The sequence below is a fragment of the Entelurus aequoreus genome, linkage group LG28 (genome assembly GCF_033978785.1).
Source record: "Entelurus aequoreus isolate RoL-2023_Sb linkage group LG28, RoL_Eaeq_v1.1, whole genome shotgun sequence".
Classification (NCBI taxonomy): domain Eukaryota; kingdom Metazoa; phylum Chordata; class Actinopteri; order Syngnathiformes; family Syngnathidae; genus Entelurus; species Entelurus aequoreus.
The window spans coordinates 15,610,975-15,632,447 of record NC_084758.1 but is presented as its reverse complement, the minus strand read 5'-3'; the positions used below and the strand labels follow the sequence as shown (position 1 = coordinate 15,632,447).

Genomic DNA, 21,473 nt, shown 5'->3' with positions numbered 1-21,473 from the left:
AAATTTAAAATCTAAAATTAAAATTACAAAAAAAATTACTATGATTACATCGATCTTTTTTAGCATCACAAAATCTTATTTCGTTTTTTTAAAGTTTATATTACGTTTATAAACTCAGGAAATACGTCCCTGGACACATGAGGACTTTGGAATATGACCAATGTATGATCCTGTAACTACTTGGTATTGGATTAATACACAAATCTGTGGTATCATCCAAAACTAATGTAAAGTATCCAAACAACAAAAGAATAAGTGATTATTACATTTTAACAGAAGTGTAAATAGAACATGTTAAAAGAGAAAGTAAGCAGATATTAACAGTAAATGAACAAGTAGATTAATAATTCATTTTCTACCACTTGTCCTTAATAATGTTGACAAAATAATAGAATAAAAAATGACACAACGTGTTACTGCATACGTCAGCAGCTAAAATAGGAGCCTTTGTTTGCTTACTTACTAATAAAAGATGAGTTGTCTTGTATGTGCACTATTTTATTTAAGGACAAACTTGCAATAATAAACATATGTTTAATGTACTGTAAGACTTTTTGTTAAAATAAAGCCAACAATGCAATTTTTTGTGGTCACCTTATTTAGAAAAAAAAAATATCGAAAAGCACCGAAAAGAAAAGTATCGAAATACATATTGATACTGTAGTGGATTGTCCGAAGCTTAAGCAGGCAACAAAAGTAGTTTAGTACAACAAATTTATTTACCCATTATCAGAAGTGCAGGTTGAATTAAGTTGTCCGTGCAAGCAGACACAATGTACTCCAGAGCACACAAGACACACACAAGCCAAAATCACCCCCGAGTTCCAGTCTTCTGCCATTTTTTATATGTCTGTTGTGCGTCATCGTTCCTTATCGAGTGCGTCAAATGTCTTGTTTTGCTTTTCCTATCTGTTCCATAACAACTCGAATCCTTTAGACAGTCAACACATTCTATAGACAGGTTGGCACGACTTAATATTCACTTTTGTCCCACAACTGGTCCATTCAATGGCACAAAAATACAAGAGTATTGAAAATGAGCGGACATTCTTAAAAGACAAGAAATATAGGTCAAAAGGTCAGAAATTCTACTACAATACCGGTACCAAAATATTGGTATCAGGACAACACTAGTACACACATACCTAAACCTAGTTTAAGAGAAAACAATGTCGTCATCACTGATTACCAGTGTTGTTATTTTTTATATTCAGTAACTCAGTTACCGTTACTACATGATACGTTACTACATAAAAAATAACGTAAAATAACGCAGTATCGGCTAGAAACTGAGAAGATATAAGTGTGTTTTATTGGAGCGCTGTGGAAGAGGCAACCGGAAAAGATGCGCGCGCTGTGTATGTGTGTATGTGTGTGGGAGGGGGCGTGTCTGGGTTTACATCATGGCAGAGCCAGAAGTCGAGTTTTTTAACATGGAGATATTCTCACTACTTTTCTTTTGTCGACCACAAAGAAAAGAACATTTTAGTTAAATGTAAGTTGTGTCTTGGAGACACACTTCACCTCCACCTCCAACAGCGGCTGGATTTTAACAAGGCACTGCGCACTGAAGGTACACACTCTGTCAATTCTCTTATATATTCTTTCATTCTAGACTTCTAGAGGCTTTGATTATCACATCACTCTAAATGTATAGACTATAAAGTTCACAAACATAAAGAGGGATCCTAGTGGGCCAGGCCAATCTTTCCTTTTCTCTAAACTAAAACTGGGGAAATGGGTAGAGTGTTCTGGGCTTCAGACATGATTTTATTTCAGAATTTCTTGAGAGAAAAAAACGCCTCGTTAGGCTTTGTGTATGTAGTGTGTGCCTTCCTTGGTTTACCGCTATGTTGTTATTATGCTTGTTTGTTACTTACGTATGTTATGTTGCAGCTATTTAAAATAGTTTTGTCTATTTGTCCTGGCCCGAAAAAATTGGCCCTTTGAAACATATCTTTGTCTTTGTGTGTTGTATGTAGACCACATTGCTTAGCAGAGTTCAGTGATGAAAATGCATGTCAAGTTGATCAACAGATTGTATTATTCTCCAGTGCAATAACAGTACTGAGATGAAGACTAAAAGGGCATTAAATGGGGGCCTTAAAAAAAAAAAAAAAAAAAAATATATATATATATATATATATATATATATATATATATATATATATATATATATATATATATATATATATATATATATATATAAGCAATGTTCCCTCTAATTGTTCATGTGTGTGAGCAAACACAAAAACTCCCTGAGCATTCAGTGGAGCACATGTGAGCAACATCACATGTGGCAATACCAGCAGCACACCTGTCTCAAACCAATCTTTTATAATAACACTCAAATGACAGGAGTCATTTTCATGAGATTATTTTCTAATATTAGTGATTAGGCCCACTTGTAATGAAAATAAAAGAAATCTTGTTTTTCATAAGCTATGGATTAGTATTGTACAATATGTCTGGGTGGGGGTCCTGCTTTGGAAATCATTTGTACCCCTTTCAGAGATCACATTTAGTTGCCCTTAAACATCTTCATGTTGCACAACGAAATGTAAGCATAGGATGAAGTGTGCATTCCTGTAACTTTCTCTAGTAACAGCTTTCCATCATTAATATCAATAAATTAACATTAATAATAAATTACACTTGAATAAGCACACATATGACTGAGGAGTCATAGTGTAACTTTGTGTGGTGTTTGAGTTGTCCGACTTTTTGTGTGGCCATAAATGCACCAGTGGTTTAGTTTCTATGCGTGATGGTGACAGATGACAAGTTGGTTTTGGCCTGGTTTGTACGGCAGAAAATGACTAGTTTTTCGAGATAGAAGTTTTTTACTCGTGTTTTGGTGTGGTTATGGCCGAATATAAACAGTTTTCCTCAATAAAGTGATCGATATAATTCCTGTCCTCGAAGCATCTCGATAGACGTTACAACAATTGAACGGTGTTCAATTGAACGGTGTTGACGAACACCGTTAGGGCCGCTTGTTGTCACTGTCACTCAGAGTTGCATTGCAAAATTACACAGAATAAATGTGTTTATTTTGTTTAGAATTCAGATGAGATTTGATTTGGTGCACGGCATATATTTGCTGTGCGCAGAGGATGCTTGAGCCGTGCGCAATTGCGCAGGCGCGCACCTTAGAGGGAACGTTGTATATAAGTAACTAGTTACTTTTCGCAGTAACGCATTACTTTTTGGTGTAAGTAACTGAGTTAGTAACTGAGTTACTTTTGAAATAAAGTAACTAGTAACTGTAACTAGTTACTGGTTTTCAGTATCTAACCCAACACTACTGTTTACAAGTGTACAGTATGTAGTGGACGTTCACCTGATGACGATCCAGCATGCTTCCTGCCACAGATCCGGCGTGATCTCATCATCATCTTCCTCGTACTGGTTCTCTGCACGCAGACATGACAACTCATGATCAACAGAAAAAAGTTACCACACAAGAAAGTTAATAGCCTGACATGTTGGCTTGAATAAAGCAGTTAGCGTCTGTTGCCATACTTTATTTACTTGCTCGTTGAGGTCACGACTGGCTAACATGTTTGCTACAAAATGTTTTAGATGCCAACAGCAAGTTGGAATATGCGAGAGTTTGTAGCTGTGATGCTATTGTGTTCATTCAGTGACTGTGGCTAACGTTAGCATGCGCGTTAGCACCTGCGCCGTGATCGATTTATGAGCGCAAAGCACATGTGTTGTCTATAAAGTGCCCACATCTAGCGCCTTACCTTCGTCTTGGTCGTACATGTTTAGCCTCAAAACCAAGGGAAAAGAAACAAGATGACAAGTTTTACGAGATGCTGATTCGCGACAGCGCGCTACCGGCTTCTTCTTTTACGGAGAAACTGCTGAATTAAATCACGCGTTGCTGCCCCCTCTGCTCACATGACGGAACTGCAGCTTAGTGTCATTTATCAGGGGCGCCAAACATAAAAGTGAATATACAGTTGTGGTCAAAAGTTTACATACACTTGTAAAGAACATAATGTCATGGCTGTCTTGAATTTCCAATCATTTCTACAACTCTTATTTGTTTGTGATAAAGTGATTGGAGCACATTCTTGTTGGTCACAAAAAACATTCATGAAGTTTGGTTCTTTTATGAATTTATTATGGGTCTACTGAAAATGTGAGCAAATCTGCTGGGTCAAAAGTATACATACAGCAATGTAAATATTTGGTTACATGTCCCTTGGCAAGTTTCGACGGGCCACTTTAGAATGATATGGTGGTCAATAAAAAAATTATGTCGTGATCCACCGATTAGAATGATGTGGTGGCCCACTTTAGAATGATGTGGTGGTCCATAAAAAAATGATGTGGTGGTCCACCTTAGAATGATGAGGTGGTCCATGATGAAATGATGTAACGGGCCATCCATAAAATAGTTTAGCGGGCCACAATTAAATGATGCAACCGTCCACTTTAGAATGATGTGGTGATCCATATTAAATTGAGGTGGCGGGCCACTTTAGAATGATGTGGTGGTCCATAATAAAATTATGTGGTGGGCCACAATAAAATGATGCGACGGGCCACTTTAGAATGATGTCGTGGTCCATAAAAAAATGATGTGGCGGGCCAATTTAGAATGATGTGGTGGTTCATAAAAAAATTATGTGGTGAGCCACTTTAGAATGATGTGGTGGTCCATAAAAAAATTATGTGGTGGGCCACAATAAAATGATGCGACGGGCCACTTTAGAATGATGTCGTGGTCCATAAAAAAATTATGTGGCGGGCCAATTTAGAATGATGTGGTGGTTCATAAAAAAATTATGTGTAGAGCCACTTTAGAATGATATGGTGGGTGACTTTAGAATGATGTGGTGGTCCATTAAAAAATTATGCGGTGGGCCACAATAAAATGATGCGACAGGCCACTTTAGAATTATGTGGTAGTCCACTTTGGAATGATGTGGTGGGCCACTTTAGAATGATGTGGTGATCCATACTAAATTGAGGTGGCGGGCCACATTAGAATGATGCGACAGGCCACTTTAGAATTATGTGGTGGTCCACTTTAGAATGATGTGGTGGGCCACTTTAGAATGATGTGGTGATCCATACTAAATTGAGGTGGCGGGCCACTTTAGAATGATGTGGTGATCCATACTAAATTGAGGTGGCGGGCCACTTTAGAATGATGCGACAGGCCAATTTAGAATTATGTGGTGGTCCACTTTAGAATGATGTGGTGGGCAACTTTAGAATGATGTGGTGGTCCACTTTAGAATGATGTGGCGGGTCACTTTAGAATGATGTGGCGGGTCACTTTAGAATGATGTGGCGGGCCACTTTAGAATTATGTGGTGGTCCACTTTAAAATGATGTGGCGGGCCACTTTAGAATTATGTGGTGGTCCACTTTAGAATGATGTGGTGGGCCAAATTAGAATGATGTGCAGTGTTTCCCATAAACTGCCAAGATACCTGTGGCGGTGGGGGCGTGGCTATGGGCGTGGTCACCATGACATCATCCAGTAATTCGCATAATTTACTACAATGATAGGATTTTCTCTAAAAAGGCTCAAAAAATATATACTTACTGATTAATAATAACAGTTTTGTTTTAAACGTCCATCCATCCATCCATTTATTTTACAATATAATTACAACACTTTATGTACATATTTATATACAGATTTGAACAATAAGTTATTCACTGAAATGTATTTATTAATTGTGGTTCTTACAAAAAATATATCTTATAAAAATATAAAATCTAAAATGTCTCTTAAAGCTCTGCCCCTTTAATTAGTGCATACTAAATAATTTAACTTTAGCCTACTACTACAACCATATTATTTACCAGCAACATAAAGTGAAACAGAGGCAGAGGTGTCCTGCCACAGTCAGTAACAAATAAACAGAAAACAGTAGTGGTGGTAGATAGACACAGAGCTTCATCAAACATCTGATCCACTGAACAAAGAGCTCCAAAAATCTTGCTCCTAAACTTCTCTTTTGTAAAGTAAATCTGAACAGCCGATATGGGCATCTACATCAACTATATGATTTGCCTGAGAAGCTGGACAGGACACAAAAAATAAAAAAATTAATCTTTTTTTTTTAAATTAAAAAAAAAAGTTTTATTTTTTTTGTGGCGGCCTTAATTCTTTCGTGGCGGGCCGCAACAAATAAATGAATGTGTGGGAAACACTGATGTGATGGTCCATAATAAAATGATGTGGCAGGCCAATTTAGAATAATGTGGTGGTCCACTTTAGAATGATGTGGTGGGCCACTATAGAATGATGTGGTGGTCCATAATAAAATGCAGTAGTGGGCCACTTTAGAATGATGTGGTGGTCACTTTAAAATGATGTGGTGGTCCATAATAAAATGATGTGGTGGGTCACATTAGAATGATGTGGTGGTCACTTTAAAATGATGTGGTGGTCCATAATAAAATGATGTGGTGGTCCATAATAAAATGATGTGGTTGTCCATAATAAAATGATGTGGTGGATCACATTAGAATGATGTGGTGGTCCATAATAAAATTATGTGGTGGTCCATAATAAAATGATGTGGTGGATCACATTAGAATGATGTGGTGGTCCGTAATAAAATGATGTGGTGGATCACATTAGAATGATGTGGTGGTCCATAATAAAATTATGTGGTGGTCCATAATAAAATGATGTGGCTCGACACATGAAAATGATATAGCAGGACACATAAAATGATACCGCGGGCCACGTTAGAATTATGTGGCATGCCATGATAAAATTGTGGGACGGGCCAAAATAGAATGTTATGTCAAACCACATAAAATTATGTGGTAGGCCACGTTAGAATTATGTGGCATCTCATAATAATATTGTGGAACGGACCACACTAGAATGATATGGTAGGCCAAAATAAAATGAAATGGCGGACCACATAAAACAATGTGGCAGGCTGCATTTTAATTACAACGTGGCGGTCCAGATTTGACACCTGTAGATGGTTTGTGGAATAAAATGACAACAAATTGGCGTCCACCATCAACATACTGACCACTCAGTCCACAGGGGAGTGTGACAGGTGTGGGCGCTGCTCACCTCACATGCTGAAAGATGCCAAAAGTCTGTCTGTCTCAACATCCTTTATTTACACACAATTTGTCATTTTGTATAAAAGTAAAAAGCTTCCATAAACAAAAATATTTACAGCGAGTTTCATGATCCGACGTGACCTCACCGGCTCAGCTTTGTGCTGCTCAGTAAACTACGGCTCTGCAGGAGGGAAACAAACCACGTCAACTTTTCACACAAAACAACCAGATCAGGGGCGGGGGGGTCTGGGTCTGACCTGGAGAAGGCGGACAAGGCGAGGACGCCCAGCAGGAACTGGAGGCCGTAGAAGCAGAGGAGCACGATGCTGAGGAGGAACTCCAGACGCAGGACGAAGGTCTGCAGCAGCAGGAAGTAGGCGGCCAGCGTGGCGCACGGCAGCAGCAGGAAGAGCGACACGGCCGTGGTGAGAGAGTGCTCGCACAAGTTGCCCTTCCAGGCTGGAGACACACACACACACACACACACACACACACAAACACACAGTAAAGTACAGTTTAAAGTACAGTTTCCAACCGAGAAACTTTTTTTTTTTGTGCAAATAATCTTTAAATTACAATTTAATGGCAGCAACACATTGCAAAAAAGTTGGCACAGGGGCATTTTTACCACTGTGTTCCATGGCTTTTCCTTTTAACAACACTCAGTAAACGTTTGGGAACTGAGGAGACACATTTTTGAAGCTTTTCAGGTGGAATTCTTTCCCATTCTTGCTTGATGTACAGCTTAAGTTGTTCAACAGTCCGGGGGTCTCTGTTGTGGTATTTTAGGCTTCATAATGCGCCACACATTTTCAATGGGAGACAGGTCTGGACTACAGGCAGGCCAGTCTAGTACCCGCACTCTTTTACTATGAAGCCACGTTGATGTAAAATGTGGCTTGGCATTGTCTTGCTGAAATAAGCAGGGGCGTCCATGATAACGTTGCTTGGATGGCAACATATGTTGCTCCAAAACCTGTATGTACCTTTCAGCATTAATAGTGACTTCACAGATGTGTAAGTTACCCATGTCTTGGGCACTAATACACCCCCATACCATCACAGATGCTGGCTTTTCAACTTTGCGCCTAGAAAAGTCCTTTTCCTCTTTGATCCAGAGGACACAACGTCCACAGTTTCCAAAAACAATTTCAAATGTGGACTCGTCAGACCACAGAACACTTTTCCACTTTGCATCAGTCCATCTTAGATGAGCTCGGGCTCAGCGAAGCCGGCAGCGTTTCTGGGTGTTGTTGATAAATGGCTTTCGCTTTGCATAGTAGAGTTTTAACTTGCACTTACAGATGTAGCGACCAACTGTAGTTACTGACAGTGGTTTTCTGAAGTGTTCCTGAGCCCATGTGGTGATATCCCTTACACACTGATGCAGTACCACCTGAGGGATCGAAGGTCCGCAATGTCATCGCTTAACGTGCAGTGATTTCTCCAGATTCTCTGAACCGTTTGATGATATTACGGACCGTAGATGGTGAAAGCCCTAAATTCCTTGCAATATCTGGTTGAAAAATGTTGTTCTTTAACTGTTGGACAATTTGTTCACGCATTTGTTCACAAAGTGAACAAATAATTTAGCATTTCATGGAAGCTGCTTTTATACCCAATCATGGCACCCACCTGTTCCCAATTAGCCGGTTCACCTGTGGGATGTTCCAAATAAGTGTTTGATGAGCATTCCTCAACTTTCTCAGTCTTTTTTGCCACTTGTGCCAGCTTTTTTTTAAACATGTTGCAGACATCAAATTGCAAATGAGCTAATATTTGCAAAAAATAACAACGTTTTCCAGTTCGAACGTAAAGTATCTTGTCTTTACAGTCTATTCAATTAAATATAAGTTGAAAAGGATTTGCAAATCGCTGTATTTTGTTTTTATTTACCATTTACACAACGGGCCAACTTCACTGGTTTTGGGTTTTGTACATAATGTATAAAATAGTTTTTTATGTACGGTATGCAGCCCTCGCTGGAAAAAGTTTAACCACCCCTTGGCTTAAATTGACTTTTAGGTCCACTAGGAGTACACACCCACCATAGAATATCCTGAGTATCTCCAGTCCGAGGAAGAGAACCAGTAGCACCACATCCAAAACCAGATTACCAGTCGGGTACGGCAGTAAAATACCTGCAGACAACATGAGTTAATAAAAGCCAATATAGCATACGTGCAGATGTCTTCCAGGTCGTAAAGGTGTGTAGAAAGAATAGCACCTTTATAGATGAACATGAGAACTTCAGCCAGGTAGAAAGCGCCAAAGTACCAACTGTTGAGGTACAAGAGGACCTGCAGAGGAGTGGATGACAGCTGAGGGCAAAGGTCAAGGTTTCGAACACACACACACACGCACACACACTCGCAAAAACGCGCGCGCGCACACGCACGTGCAACATCAGCCTCACTGTTTACATGAAAGATACAATTGGCTGGCTTCCTGCAGAAAAAAACAACAAAAGAGTAAAACAACAGTGCAAATGTGTAATTACCAGAATAATGAAACAGTAATATGTGGTGCTGCTAAAATGATACTTTACTGTGGTTTTACTGGCAGGTTCTAGTGTTAGCTTCCGCTTCTTAACTTTTGCTAGTTCAATTTAAAAAACTGCGTTTAGAAGGGAATATCAAAATATGTCAAACTGTAGCCCCTCAAGGTAAAAAGCGCACACGTATTCTAATACAATTACAGTCAAGTACAATTTCGAAAAGCCATCTTTTACTCGTACATCGCAACACAATACGGCAGCGCTACTTACCCGGCGCCATTTCTGGTTACCGTGGCAACACCTGGGCGGAAGTGACGTTTCGGCGTCCGTCGATTAAAACACACCGCGATTTTTATATTTTTCTTTACTTATTTTCATTCCATGATTGGAAATTAGGAAACAAAACAGAAAACGATTAAGTTTGTTTGAATTTCATTTTAAAATGCAAAAAAATGAATACAAAAACAAAGCGTTTTTCTTTGTGGTGTCGAAGAAGGTAGCTTCAATTCATTCTATTTCCAATTCTGAAACGCAAATCAAAAAACAAAGTTAGGGCCGTTTTTCGATTTTTACTATACATGCAGATTTTTAAAACAAACAACAAAGGGTTGATTTTCATAAAAAAATTGCCATGAAATTTGAGTTTGTACTGTTTTCCTTTTATGGATTTTTATTTTTCCAGATAAACACAAAAACCCAATTCATGTTTATCCAAAATGCATCTGTTTGACGACAAATTGAACCGGAAGCAGTATTTTAAGATTTTCCTTCGCGTTTAGCATGTTTTTAGCATTACGCTAACACCTTGTTCAGCAAGAGTCCTATTGTGGTTTTTAAAATATGTCATTAAATAGTTGTCCAACTTTTGTTTCAGAAATAAAAATAGAAAACATGGCCCAAAATTTGCATTTGAGAATGCGAGATCGAATTCACGAACCGAAGAACAATAATCACCTCTATTTTAATTTTATGTATCATGTAACAAAAAATTAAAATACCCAGTAAATAAAAAACGATAAAACAGAGCAAAACAAAAATAAAAAAACGATAAAACAGACCAAAACAGATGTTTTTTTAAACGTACGAACACCGGAAAATCTATGTCAAAATAAAAGCAGGGATAATTACTGACTTTGACTAAAATGTCTTTGGGGTACTACACACAAATTATTTTAGACAATGCACAACGAGGGCTGACACCTACGGAAATCTCTACGCACATATCAACAGAAACTGGAAAACAGACCAGAACGGACGTGTTTTCATATGCCAACACTGAAACCGGAAGTAGCAATTTTAAAGCCTGGACCGTGCTGGCCTGTAGAAAAGGTACTTCTAATCAAAAATCTTTTTTTGCCTCCACCTTTGTTTTGTATGTCCATAGAGATATCTGTAGATGTATTCCATGATCGTTGCACCATGTCTAAAATAATGTATTTGTGGGGCATCAAATACATTTTAGCCGGTTGCACGGGTACCGTAGTATCTCCCTTTTACTGTGAAAATATTAACTTCCGCTGTCGGAATAATAAAAAAAGCATCCGTTTTGGTCTGTTTTCGTTTCTTTTTACTAAGGATCTAAATGTTTGTTATAGGAAATTAAATAAAAATCGACCCGTTTTAGGCGTTGTTATTGCTCTTCAAAACTCAAGACGTTTTTTTATTTGTTTTTAATTAAATTTAAATAAACGAGTCGGTTTTTTGTCTGTACAAATAAGTACTTTTTGTTAGGTTTTTTTTTTACACTCTATTCAGTCACTTTATTGGTATTGGATTAAAATATAGGCAGTTTTAAAATCGTGGCATTATCTTGCGCTTCGCTGATTGGTCATTGTCAGTCCGTGGGGTTACGTGGCGCTGCGGCGTCCGCGCAGGCGCACTAGCGCTCTCTCCTGGCAGTAAGATGGCGGCTGTCAGAATGTATTCTGCTCTGTTGTCGTTTTTACTTTTCAACGTCTTCTACGGCCTCGTCTCCGCCCTGTACTTCCACATCGGGGAGACGGAAAAGAAATGTTTCATAGAAGAAATCCCAGATGAGACGATGATCATCGGTAACGAAGCAAGCTGTCTTGCTAACGCTAACGGCTAGCTGACCAACTTTTAGCTAACATGGCAACACTGAACCTAATAATTTATATCAAAGTTGCAGCAAATGTAGATACGTCTTATTTATTGTATTAGGCTGAATTAAGCATTACTTTATCGTGTTTATATTTGGTTCTTTGTAGGCCTGCAACAACTAATCGATTATAAACATAGTTGGCGATTAATTTAGTCATCGATTCGTTGGATCTATGCTATGCGCATGCGCAGGACTCCTTTTTTATTTGTTATTATTTTATTTAAATTTTTTATAAACCTTTATTTATAAACTGCAACATTTACAAACAGCTGAGAAACAATAATCAAAATAAGTATGGTGCCAGTATGCTGGTTTTTTTAAAATAAAATACTGGAAAGGATAGAAAGGTGGTTTGTCTCTTTTATCCGATTATTAATCGAAGTAATAATCGACAGATTAATCGATTATCAAATTAGTTGTTAGTTGCAGCCCTAGTTCTTTGCAATAGTTAATTATAGCGTCAAATATGACTTATTCACATGGTGGCACTTTATTCCAGTGTTTGTGGCTGCAATAAAAATGACCAACTAGGAAATACAGCAGGATTTGTGTTTTGTTTCACAGGAAACTATCGGACTCAGCTTTATGACAAACAGAAAGAGGAATATCTCCCGGCTACGCAGGGTCTGGGCATGTTTGTGGAGGTCAAAGACCCTGACGAGAAGGTACATCAGTTATCATCAAGACATTAAAGGTGCAGGGTTGACTAACATCTGTGCTGGCTGCAGGTGATTCTGTCTCGACAGTACGGCTCCGAGGGAAGGTTCACCTTCACGTCTCACACCCCCGGAGAACATCAGATCTGCCTTCACTCCAACTCCTCCAAGTTCTCCCTCTTTGCTGGAGGCATGCTGGTGAGGGCCGCGCCCGATGTTTTTTTCTCTTTCACACTTGATTGCCTGAATCCTGACGAGTGTTTTTCTGGCGCCGCGCTGCAGAGGGTTCACCTGGACATCCAGGTAGGCGAGCACGCCAACAACTACGCAGAGATCGCCGCCAAAGACAAACTGACGGAGCTGCAGCTGAGAGTGAGACAGCTGGTGGAGCAAGTGGACCAGATCCAGAAGGAGCAGAACTACCAGAGAGTAAGCGGGTGGTACCATTCTGATGTGTCACGGGGGTCTCGGCGGGATAGTGCAACATTATACAGTGTTGGCGCTAGAAATTTTCAAAGCATGAACGGTTTTTATATATATATATATATATATATATATATATATATATATATATATAAATATATATATATATATATATATATATATATATACTATAAAAATGGGACCCATTACCTCCCTGCTTGGCACTCAGCTTCAAGGGTTGGAATTGGGGCTTAAATCACCAAAAATGATTCCCGGGGGCGGCACCGCTGCTGCCCACTGCTCCCCTCACCTCCCAGGGGGTGATCAAGGGGATGGGTCAAATGCAGAGGACAAATTTCACCACACCTAGTGTGTGTGTGACAATCATTGGTACTTTAACTTTAACTTAAAGGCCTACTGAAATTACATTTTTTTATTTAAACGGGGATAGCAGATCCTTTCTATGTGTCATACTTGATCATTTCGCGATATTGCCATATTTTTGCTGAAAGGATTTAGTAGAGAACATTGACGATAAAGTTCGCAACTTTTGGTCGCTGATAAAAAAAGCCTTGCCTGTACCGGAAGTAGCGTGACGTCGCAGGTTGAAGGGCTCCTCACATTTCCCCATTGTTTACACCAGCAGCGAGAGCGATTCGGACCGAGAAAGCGACGATTACCCCATTAATTTGAGCGAGGATGAAAGATTTGTGGATGAGGAACGTGAGAGTGAAGGACTAGAGTGCAGTGCAGGACGTATCTTTTTTCACTCTGACCGTAACTTAGGTACAAGGGTTCATTGGATTCCACACTTTCTCCTTTTTCTATTGTGGATCACGGATTTGTATTTTAAACCACCTCGGATACTATATCCTCTTGAAAATGAGAGTCGAGAACGCGAAATGGACATTCACAGTGACTTTTATCTCCACGACAATTCATCGGTGAAACACTTTAGCTACGGAGCTAATGTGATAGCATCGTGCTTAAATGCAGATAGAAACAAAAGAAATAAGCCCCTGACTGGAAGGATAGAAAGAAGATCAACAATACTACTATCAGGAGACACCGAACCAAACACTGGACCTGTAACTATACGGTTAATGCTGTGCCGCCTGTCGAAGCCTAGCAATGCTGTTGCTAACAACGACATTGAAGCTAACTTAGCTACGGGACCTCGTCAGAGCTATGATAAAAACATTAGCTCTCCACCTACGCCAGCCCTCATCTGCTCATCAACACCCGTGCTCACCTGCGTTCCAGCGATCGACGGCGCGACGAAGGACTTCACCCGATCATCGATGCGGTCGGCGGCTAGCGTCGGATAGCGCGTCTGCTATCCAAGTCAAAGTCCTCCTGGTTGTGTTGCTGCAGCCAGCCGCTAAAACACCGATCCCACCTACAGCTTTCTTCTTTGCTGTCTTCATTGTTCAGTAAACAAATTGCAAAAGATTCACCAACACAGATGTCCAGAATACTGTGGAATTTTGCGATGAAAACAGAGCTGTTTGTATTGTGATACAATGTGACCTTCCGTTTCAACCAGTGACGTCACGCGCAAACGTCATCATACATAGACGTTTTCAACCGGAAGTTTCGCGGGAAATTTAAAATTGGACTTTATAAGTTAACCCGGCCGTATTGGCATGTGTTGCAATGTTAAAATTTCATCATTGATATACAAACTATCAGACTGCGTGGTCGGTAGTAGTGGGTTTCAGTAGGCCTTTAACATATATATATATATATATATATATGTATGTGTGTATGTGTATATGTATAAATTTATATGTGTGTATACATACATACATATATTATATATATACATACACACACATATATATATATATATATATATATATATATATATATACATATGTATGTGTATATGTATAAATTTATATGTGTGTATACATACATACATATATTATATATATACATACACACACACATATATATATATATATATATATATATATATATATATATATATATATATATATATATACAGGTCTGTCTCAGAAAATTAGAATATTGTGATAAAGTTCTTTATTTTCTGTAATGCAATTAAAAAAACAAAAATGTCATACATTCTGGATTCATTACACATCAACTGAAATATTGCAAGCCTTTTATTATTTTAATATTGCTGATTAAGGCATACAGCTTAAGAAAACTCAAAAATTGTATCTCAAAAAATTAGAATATTTCCTCAGACCAAGTAAAAAAAAAAGATTTATAACAGCAAAACAAAATCAAACATTTGAAAATGTCAATTAATGCACTCAGTACTTGGTTGGGAATCCTTTTGCACGGATTACTGCATCAATGTGGCGTGGCATGGAGGCAATCAGCCTGTGGCATTGCTGAGGTGTTATGGATGCCCAGGATGCTTCAATAGCGGCCTTTAGCTCATTTGCATTATTAGGTCTGGTGTCTTTCAGCTTCTTCTTCACAATACCCCACAAATTCTCTATGGGGTTCAGGTCAGGGGAGTTGGCAGGCCAATCGAGGACAGTAATGCCATGGTCAGTACACCAGTTACTGGTGGTTTTGGCACTCTGGGCAGGTGCCAGATCATGCTGGAAAATGAAATCATCATCTCCATAAAGCTTTTCAACAGATGGAAGCATGTAGTGCTCTAAAATCTCTTGGTACACAGCTGCATTGACTCTGGACTTGATGAAACATAGTGGACCAACACCACCAGCTGACATGGCTCCCCAAACCATTGCTGGCTGTGGGAACTTCACACTGGATTTCAAGCAACTTGGATTTTGCTCCTCTCCAGCCTTCCTCCAGACTCTAGCGCAGGGGTCACCAACCTTTTTGAAACCAAGAGCTACTTCTTGGGTACTGATTAATGCGAAGGGCTACCAGTTTGATACACACTTAAATAAATTGCCAGAAATAGCCAATTTGCTCAATTTACCCTTAACTCTATGTTATTATTAATAATTAATGATATTTACACTTAATTGAACGGTTTAAAAGAGGAGAAAACACGAAAAAAATGACAATTAAATTTTGAAACATAGTTTATCTTCAATTTCGACTCTTTAAAATTCAAAATTCAACCGAAAAAAAGAAGAGAAAAACTAGCTAATTCGAATCTTTTTGAAAAAATTAAAAAAATAATTTATGGAACATCATTAGTAATTTTTCCTGATTAAGATTAATTTTAGAATTTTGACGACATGTTTTAAATAGGTTAAAATCCAATCTACACTTTGTTAGAATATATAACAAATTGGACCAAGCTATATTTCTAAGAAAGACAAATCATTATTTCTTCTAGATTTTCCAGAACCAAAATTTTAAAAGAAATTCAAAAGACTTTGAAATAAGATTTAAATTTGATTCTACAGATTTTCTATATTTGCCAGAATATTTTTTTTGAATTTTAATCATAATAAGTTTGAAGAAATATTTCACAAATATTCTTCGTCGAAAAAACAGAAGCTAAAATGAAGAATTAAATTAAAATGTATTTATTATTCTTTACAATAAAAAAAATAAATTTACTTGAACATTGATTAAATTGTCAGGAAAGAAGAGGAAGGAATTTAAAAGGTAAAAAGGTGTATGTGTTTAAAAATCCTAAAATCATTTTTAAGGTTGTATTTTTTCTCTAAAATTGTCTTTCTGAAAGTTATAAAAAGCAAAGTAAAAAAATTAATGAATTTATTTAAACAAGTGAAGACCAAGTCTTTAAAATATTTTCTTGGATTTTGAAATTCTATTTGAGTTTTGTCTCTCTTAGAATTAAAAATGTCGAGCAAAGCGAGACCAGCTTGCTAGTAAATAAATACAATTTAAAAAATAGAGGCAGCTCACTGGTAAGTGCTGCTATTTGAGCTATTTTTAGAACAGGCCAGCGGGCTACTCATCTGGTCCTTACGGGCTACCTGGTGCCCGTGGGCACCGCGTTGGTGACCCCTGCTCTTGCGCCATGACTTCCAAATGAAATACAAAACTTGCTTTCGTCTGAAAACAGGACTCTGGACCACTCTGCAACTGTCCAGTGCTTCTTTTCCATAGCCCAAGTCAGACACTTCTAGAGATTTTAGAGCACTACATGCTTCCATGGGAATAGGTTGATTGGCAACACTAAATTGGCCCTAGTGTGTGAGTGTGAATGTTGTCTGTTTATCTGCGATGAGGTGGCAACTTGTCCAGGGTTTACCCCACCTTCTGCCCGAATGCAGCTGAGATAGGCTCCAGCACCCCCCGCGACCCCGAAAGGGACAAGCAGTACAAAATGGGTTGATGGATGGGCTAGAAAGGACAGATTAAAAAAATAAATAAATAAAAAGTTGTTTTTTTCTACTCGGGACTACCCGCGGCCCGGATGTTGAACGCTGGCGGGCCGTAGTTTGGGGACCCCTGGCTTAGTGCATTACAAAAAAAAAAGTGTTCTTGTCTTACATAGGGATCGTGAATGACAGGCAAAATTCCAACAAAAAGTGCAGTTCCCCTTTTATTCAAGTCAAGAAATAACCAACACTGCTGTCTTTTCTCCTTTAGTACCGCGAGGAGCGCTTCCGTCAGACCAGTGAGAGCACCAACCAGCGCGTCCTCTGGTGGTCCATCGTCCAGACCCTCATCCTGGTGGCCATCGGCATCTGGCAGATGAAACACCTCAAGAGCTTCTTCGAGGCCAAGAAGCTGGTCTAAATCCTTCACTGCGTGTAGATGTATGTATGTATGTATGCATGATGCATGTGTGTACATAGGTATGTATGCATATATATATATATATATATATATATATATATATATATATATATATATATATATATATATATATATATATATATATATATATATATATATATATATATACACACACACATGTATATATGTATGTATGTATGTATGTATGTATGTATGTATGTATGTGTGTGTGCATGTGTGTATGTATGTGTGTGTATGTATGTTTGTATGTGTGTATGTATGCGTGTGTATGTATTTGTGTGTGCATGTGTGTATATAGGTATGTATGCATGCATGTGTGTATGCATGCATGCATGTGTGTATGTATATATATATATATATATATGTATATATATATATATATATGTATATATGTGCATGCATGTGTGTGCATGTGTGTATGTATGCGTGTGTATGTATGTATGTATGTGTGCATGTGTGTATGTATGCGTGTGTATGTATGTATGTATGTATATTTGTGTTTGCCCTATGAAGTGATTGAGTAGAGCGCCGTGGCAGCACATGACTTGCAGAGAAGTTACTGGAACCTTGCCGAGACGATGACAGACAAGTGGTCAGGCGAACTATTTATTGACGGCTTTCGTTCTGAAGTCGAGCCGAGACGTCGTCGCCACACGTTCCGTTGTTTTATACACCCCATCTTTGCTCTCTGTGACGACGCGCCTGCAGTCCGCCATCTGCTTCGATGACCGCTTGTCGCAAATTGTCGTCGTAGTGACGCACGCGTCGCCCCGTGGGATTTCTTTGAAAAAAAAAAAGAGGACAACATGGTTTTAGCCTGTGAAAATCACGAGAGATTATCTTACCGAGTGCACGTGGACTCGTTTTAAACGACTCTTTAACAATCTATGCAGAGTTTACGTTCATCAGTGTGTAGAAGTGGGGTCACGTTTCTGTTACTTGTGTCCCAGTTAAGAAAATGTACAATTTTGAATGACGGGATTGAAAATATTTTTCCAAAAACCTCACTCGCATCAACAATTGTCCCATTTGTTTTGTGTCCACCGTTCGCTTTATACTTCCATTGAAGATAAAAACCTGTTTTTAACAATGTTTTGCTTTCACTGAGCTACAATTTGAGAATAAATCTGACTGTAAAACAACTGAAATAATGTGCTAATAAAGGTTACAAGATTTCACTACGTTTTTTTTGTCCTGTTTGGTACATTTGAAAACACTGGATCAGCGCTTCTCAAAAGTTTTTCACCAAGTGCCACCTCAGAAAACACCATAGTGACCCACATTAAAACACAGTAGTGTAGTAGGCCTAAGTACTCATTAAAAACAAGGCAGAGGTTTTATTTAAAGGGTATATTCATACACTAACATTACACACAGTTTGAACAGTAGCATTTAATATAGGAAAATAAAACAGTACTTTCTTCAAGTGATCCTAAGGCGTACCTCAGTTTGAGGATCACTGCACTTCCTCTTTGGTCCGTAGGACACAACGTCCACAGTTTCCAAAAACAATTTGAAACGTGGACTCGTCAGACTACAGAACACTTTTCCACTTTGCATCAGTCCATCTTAGATGAGCTCGGGCCCAGCGAAGCATAGCAGAGTTTTAACTTGCTCTTACAGATGTAGCGACCAACTGTAGTAACTTATACTTCCATTTAAAATAAAAACCTGTTTTTAACAATGTTTTGCTTTCGCTGAGCTACAATTTGAGAATAAATCTGACTGTAAAACAACTGAAATAATGTTCTGATAAAGCAGTGATTCTTAACCTGGGTTCGATCAAACCCTAGGGGTTCGGCGGAGGTCAAGACACACCTGACTCATTGTGTAAATAAAAACTTCTCCCTATCGGCGTATTATGGATACCCCCAAACAATGTTCCCTCTAATTTTCCATATGCGTGGACCTACTCAGTGGCCTGGTGGTTAGAGTGTCCGCCCTGAGATTGGTAGGTTGTGAGTTCAAACCCCGGCCGAGTCATACCAAAGACTATAAAAATGGGACCCATTACCTCCCTGCTTGGCATCAAGGGTTGGAATTGGGGGTTAAATCACCAAAAATTATTTCCGGGCGCGGCACTGCTGCTGCTCACTGCTCCCCTCACCTCCCAGGGGGTGAACAAGGGGGCGGGTCAAATGCAGAGGACAAATTTCACCACACCTAGTGTGTGACAATCATTGGTACTTTAACTTAGATGTGCTCACTCTGGCCACACCAGCAGCACACCTGTCTCAAACCTGACTAAATACCAAGTAAAATGTTTTATTATTATAATCAAATGACAGCAGTCATTTCCATGGGATTATTTTCTAATATAAGTGTTTTGGCCCACTTACAATGACAGTAACACAACATATTGTTTTTTATGAGCTGTGTACTAGTATTGTATGTCTGGGTGGGGGTCCTACTTTGAAAATAATTTGTACCCCTTTCCGATATCGCATTTAGTTCCCACTAAAACATTCACATGCTGCACAATGAGATGTAAACATGGGATCATGTGTACATTCCTGTAACATTCTGTTTGTAACATATATCTTTATGAGTATTTCTTTAATATAATAATATCATTTCATGATTAATATTTATTAATTAAGATTAAATTAAGAAAAAAAACATTTTATTTTTCACTAGAGAAGGGTTCGGTGAACTGGTGGGGTTTCAGTACCTCCAACAAGGTTAAGAACCACTGTGATAAAGGTTACAAGATTTCACTAAGTAATTTGTCCTGCTTGGAAACACTAGATCAGCACTTCTCAAACGTTTTTCATCAAGTGCCACCTCAGAAGACACCATAATGAACAACATTAAAACACAGTAGTGTAGTATGCCTAAGTAAGGGGTCGGCAACCCAAAATGTTGAAAGAGCCATATTGGACCAAAAATAAAATATAAAAATCTGTCTGGAGCCGCAAAAAAATAAAAGCCTTATATAAGTGTGTTACGTTCCACGTAGTGGTGGTTTGTTTGTTTTGTGTTTCTTCTTCTTTTGTTTTACAGGTCACACTCAATCACTGCCTCTGCTGCCAATCAACCGGTTCCTGTTCCCAGCTGCTCCTCATTTCACCGGTTGATCAGCCAGCCAATCCCGGTCCACCATTCATCCTCCTGTGCTGCTTAAAACCACCTGCTCACCACTGGATGAGGGGGAATTCTTTTTCTGACATGCTGTGTGGAGCTTGGAGAGACGCTATTTTTTTTTGTCTTCATTTTTTCTTGACCTTTCAACCTTTTGTAAGTATCTGCAGCCTGGTCTTGGGAAAGGTTAGCCAGAGGCCTCTATACACTACACATGTAGGATTTGTTTGTGTATAGAGACACCAGGCTTAGTGGTGGCTGTCACCCTTGTATGTTTTGGACCCCCTCTTTGGCTAGAGTAGGTAGGTAGGTTTTTGGTTTGTGCTAATTAAATAACTTCAGTTAGTCAGCTTACCTTTTCTTTTCTAGAGGTGTATTTTGGTATGTTTTGTTCATTTCTTTGACAGCACCTGTATTCCCAAGCTACGCTAGTGTTGTCTTGTTGTAACCCCCCCGCCCCCCTTGGTTACTTTTCAATAACACCAGTTTTTGTTTTCAATTCTTGGCTTTGGTGTCTTTAATTTACAACTCATTTGGTTTATACACTTTTATGTTGCGTTCCCCTATGATCCCTAGACTCTGAGCCATCAGGGAACGTAACAAAGTGTAATAAGGAAGGCAACCCATGATAGAAGTGTCTATATTGGCCTACTATCAAATGCTGATGCAAATCTTCGACAGAAATGTTGTATTTTAATTTATATTTTACACATTTTTGGAACATTGGAAATCATTAGTAAAATGGAGGCTTCTCACAGGATGAGATATGTTTTTACTGGCTCAGAATGGCCAAAGGTACAGATGTGTGTGTCCAGGTTAAAGGAAACGGCAGGCTGTCTTCTTCTAATGGATTTATTACAATCTTTGCAAGCTGGGTAACGTTGGCTGTGGTCTGGAACAACTATGAGAAATGCAGCCAATATTACATACA

General features: G+C 38.7%; 3 protein-coding genes across 3 annotated transcripts in view; 1 reads left to right on the top strand and 2 right to left on the bottom strand.

The window, feature by feature from the left end:
• The window catches only part of polr2b (RNA polymerase II subunit B), a 31,044-nt gene extending 27,147 nt beyond the window's left edge, over window positions 1-3,897 (bottom strand). The window contains exons 1-2 of the mRNA XM_062039645.1: window positions 3,753-3,897; window positions 3,344-3,416 (exon numbers count right to left, since the gene is read on the bottom strand). Coding sequence (XP_061895629.1) covers window positions 3,344-3,416; window positions 3,753-3,771 — 92 coding nt within the window. The 5' untranslated portion in view covers window positions 3,772-3,897. The remainder of the gene's footprint in view (window positions 1-3,343; window positions 3,417-3,752) is intronic.
• Window positions 3,898-7,099: 3,202 nt separating this feature from the next.
• tmem216 (transmembrane protein 216) lies at window positions 7,100-9,939 on the bottom strand. The gene is made up of 6 exons (XM_062039674.1): window positions 9,833-9,939; window positions 9,500-9,513; window positions 9,293-9,386; window positions 9,114-9,206; window positions 7,323-7,524; window positions 7,100-7,246 (listed from the first exon to the last, which is right to left on the bottom strand). The coding sequence occupies exons 1-6, from the start codon at window positions 9,840-9,842 to the stop codon at window positions 7,231-7,233; spliced, it is 429 nt and encodes a 142-aa protein (XP_061895658.1). The 5' UTR covers window positions 9,843-9,939; the 3' UTR covers window positions 7,100-7,230.
• Window positions 9,940-11,430: 1,491 nt separating this feature from the next.
• On the top strand, window positions 11,431-17,506 carry tmed9 (transmembrane p24 trafficking protein 9). The gene is made up of 5 exons (XM_062040018.1): window positions 11,431-11,613; window positions 12,249-12,349; window positions 12,413-12,538; window positions 12,623-12,769; window positions 17,291-17,506. Exons 1-5 carry the CDS (start codon window positions 11,466-11,468, stop codon window positions 17,438-17,440), a joined length of 672 nt encoding a protein of 223 aa, XP_061896002.1. The 5' UTR covers window positions 11,431-11,465; the 3' UTR covers window positions 17,441-17,506.
• Window positions 17,507-21,473: the final 3,967 nt, after the last annotated feature.

Bases quoted from the DNA above. Each gene is read 5' to 3' on its own strand.
- tmem216 (XM_062039674.1), bottom strand. The intron at 9,207-9,292 runs GTGCTATTCTTT...TGTTGTCTGCAG, and splicing joins TCTCATGTTCATCTATAAAG to GTATTTTACTGCCGTACCCG. The intron at 7,525-9,113 runs GTGGGTGTGTAC...GTGTGTCTCCAG, and splicing joins GATACTCAGGATATTCTATG to CCTGGAAGGGCAACTTGTGC.
- tmed9 (XM_062040018.1), top strand. From the start codon at position 11,466: ATGGCGGCTGTCAGAATGTATTCTGCTCTGTTGTCGTTTTTACTTTTC. The intron at 11,614-12,248 runs GTAACGAAGCAA...TTTGTTTCACAG, and splicing joins AGATGAGACGATGATCATCG to GAAACTATCGGACTCAGCTT. The intron at 12,770-17,290 runs GTAAGCGGGTGG...TTTCTCCTTTAG, and splicing joins AGGAGCAGAACTACCAGAGA to TACCGCGAGGAGCGCTTCCG.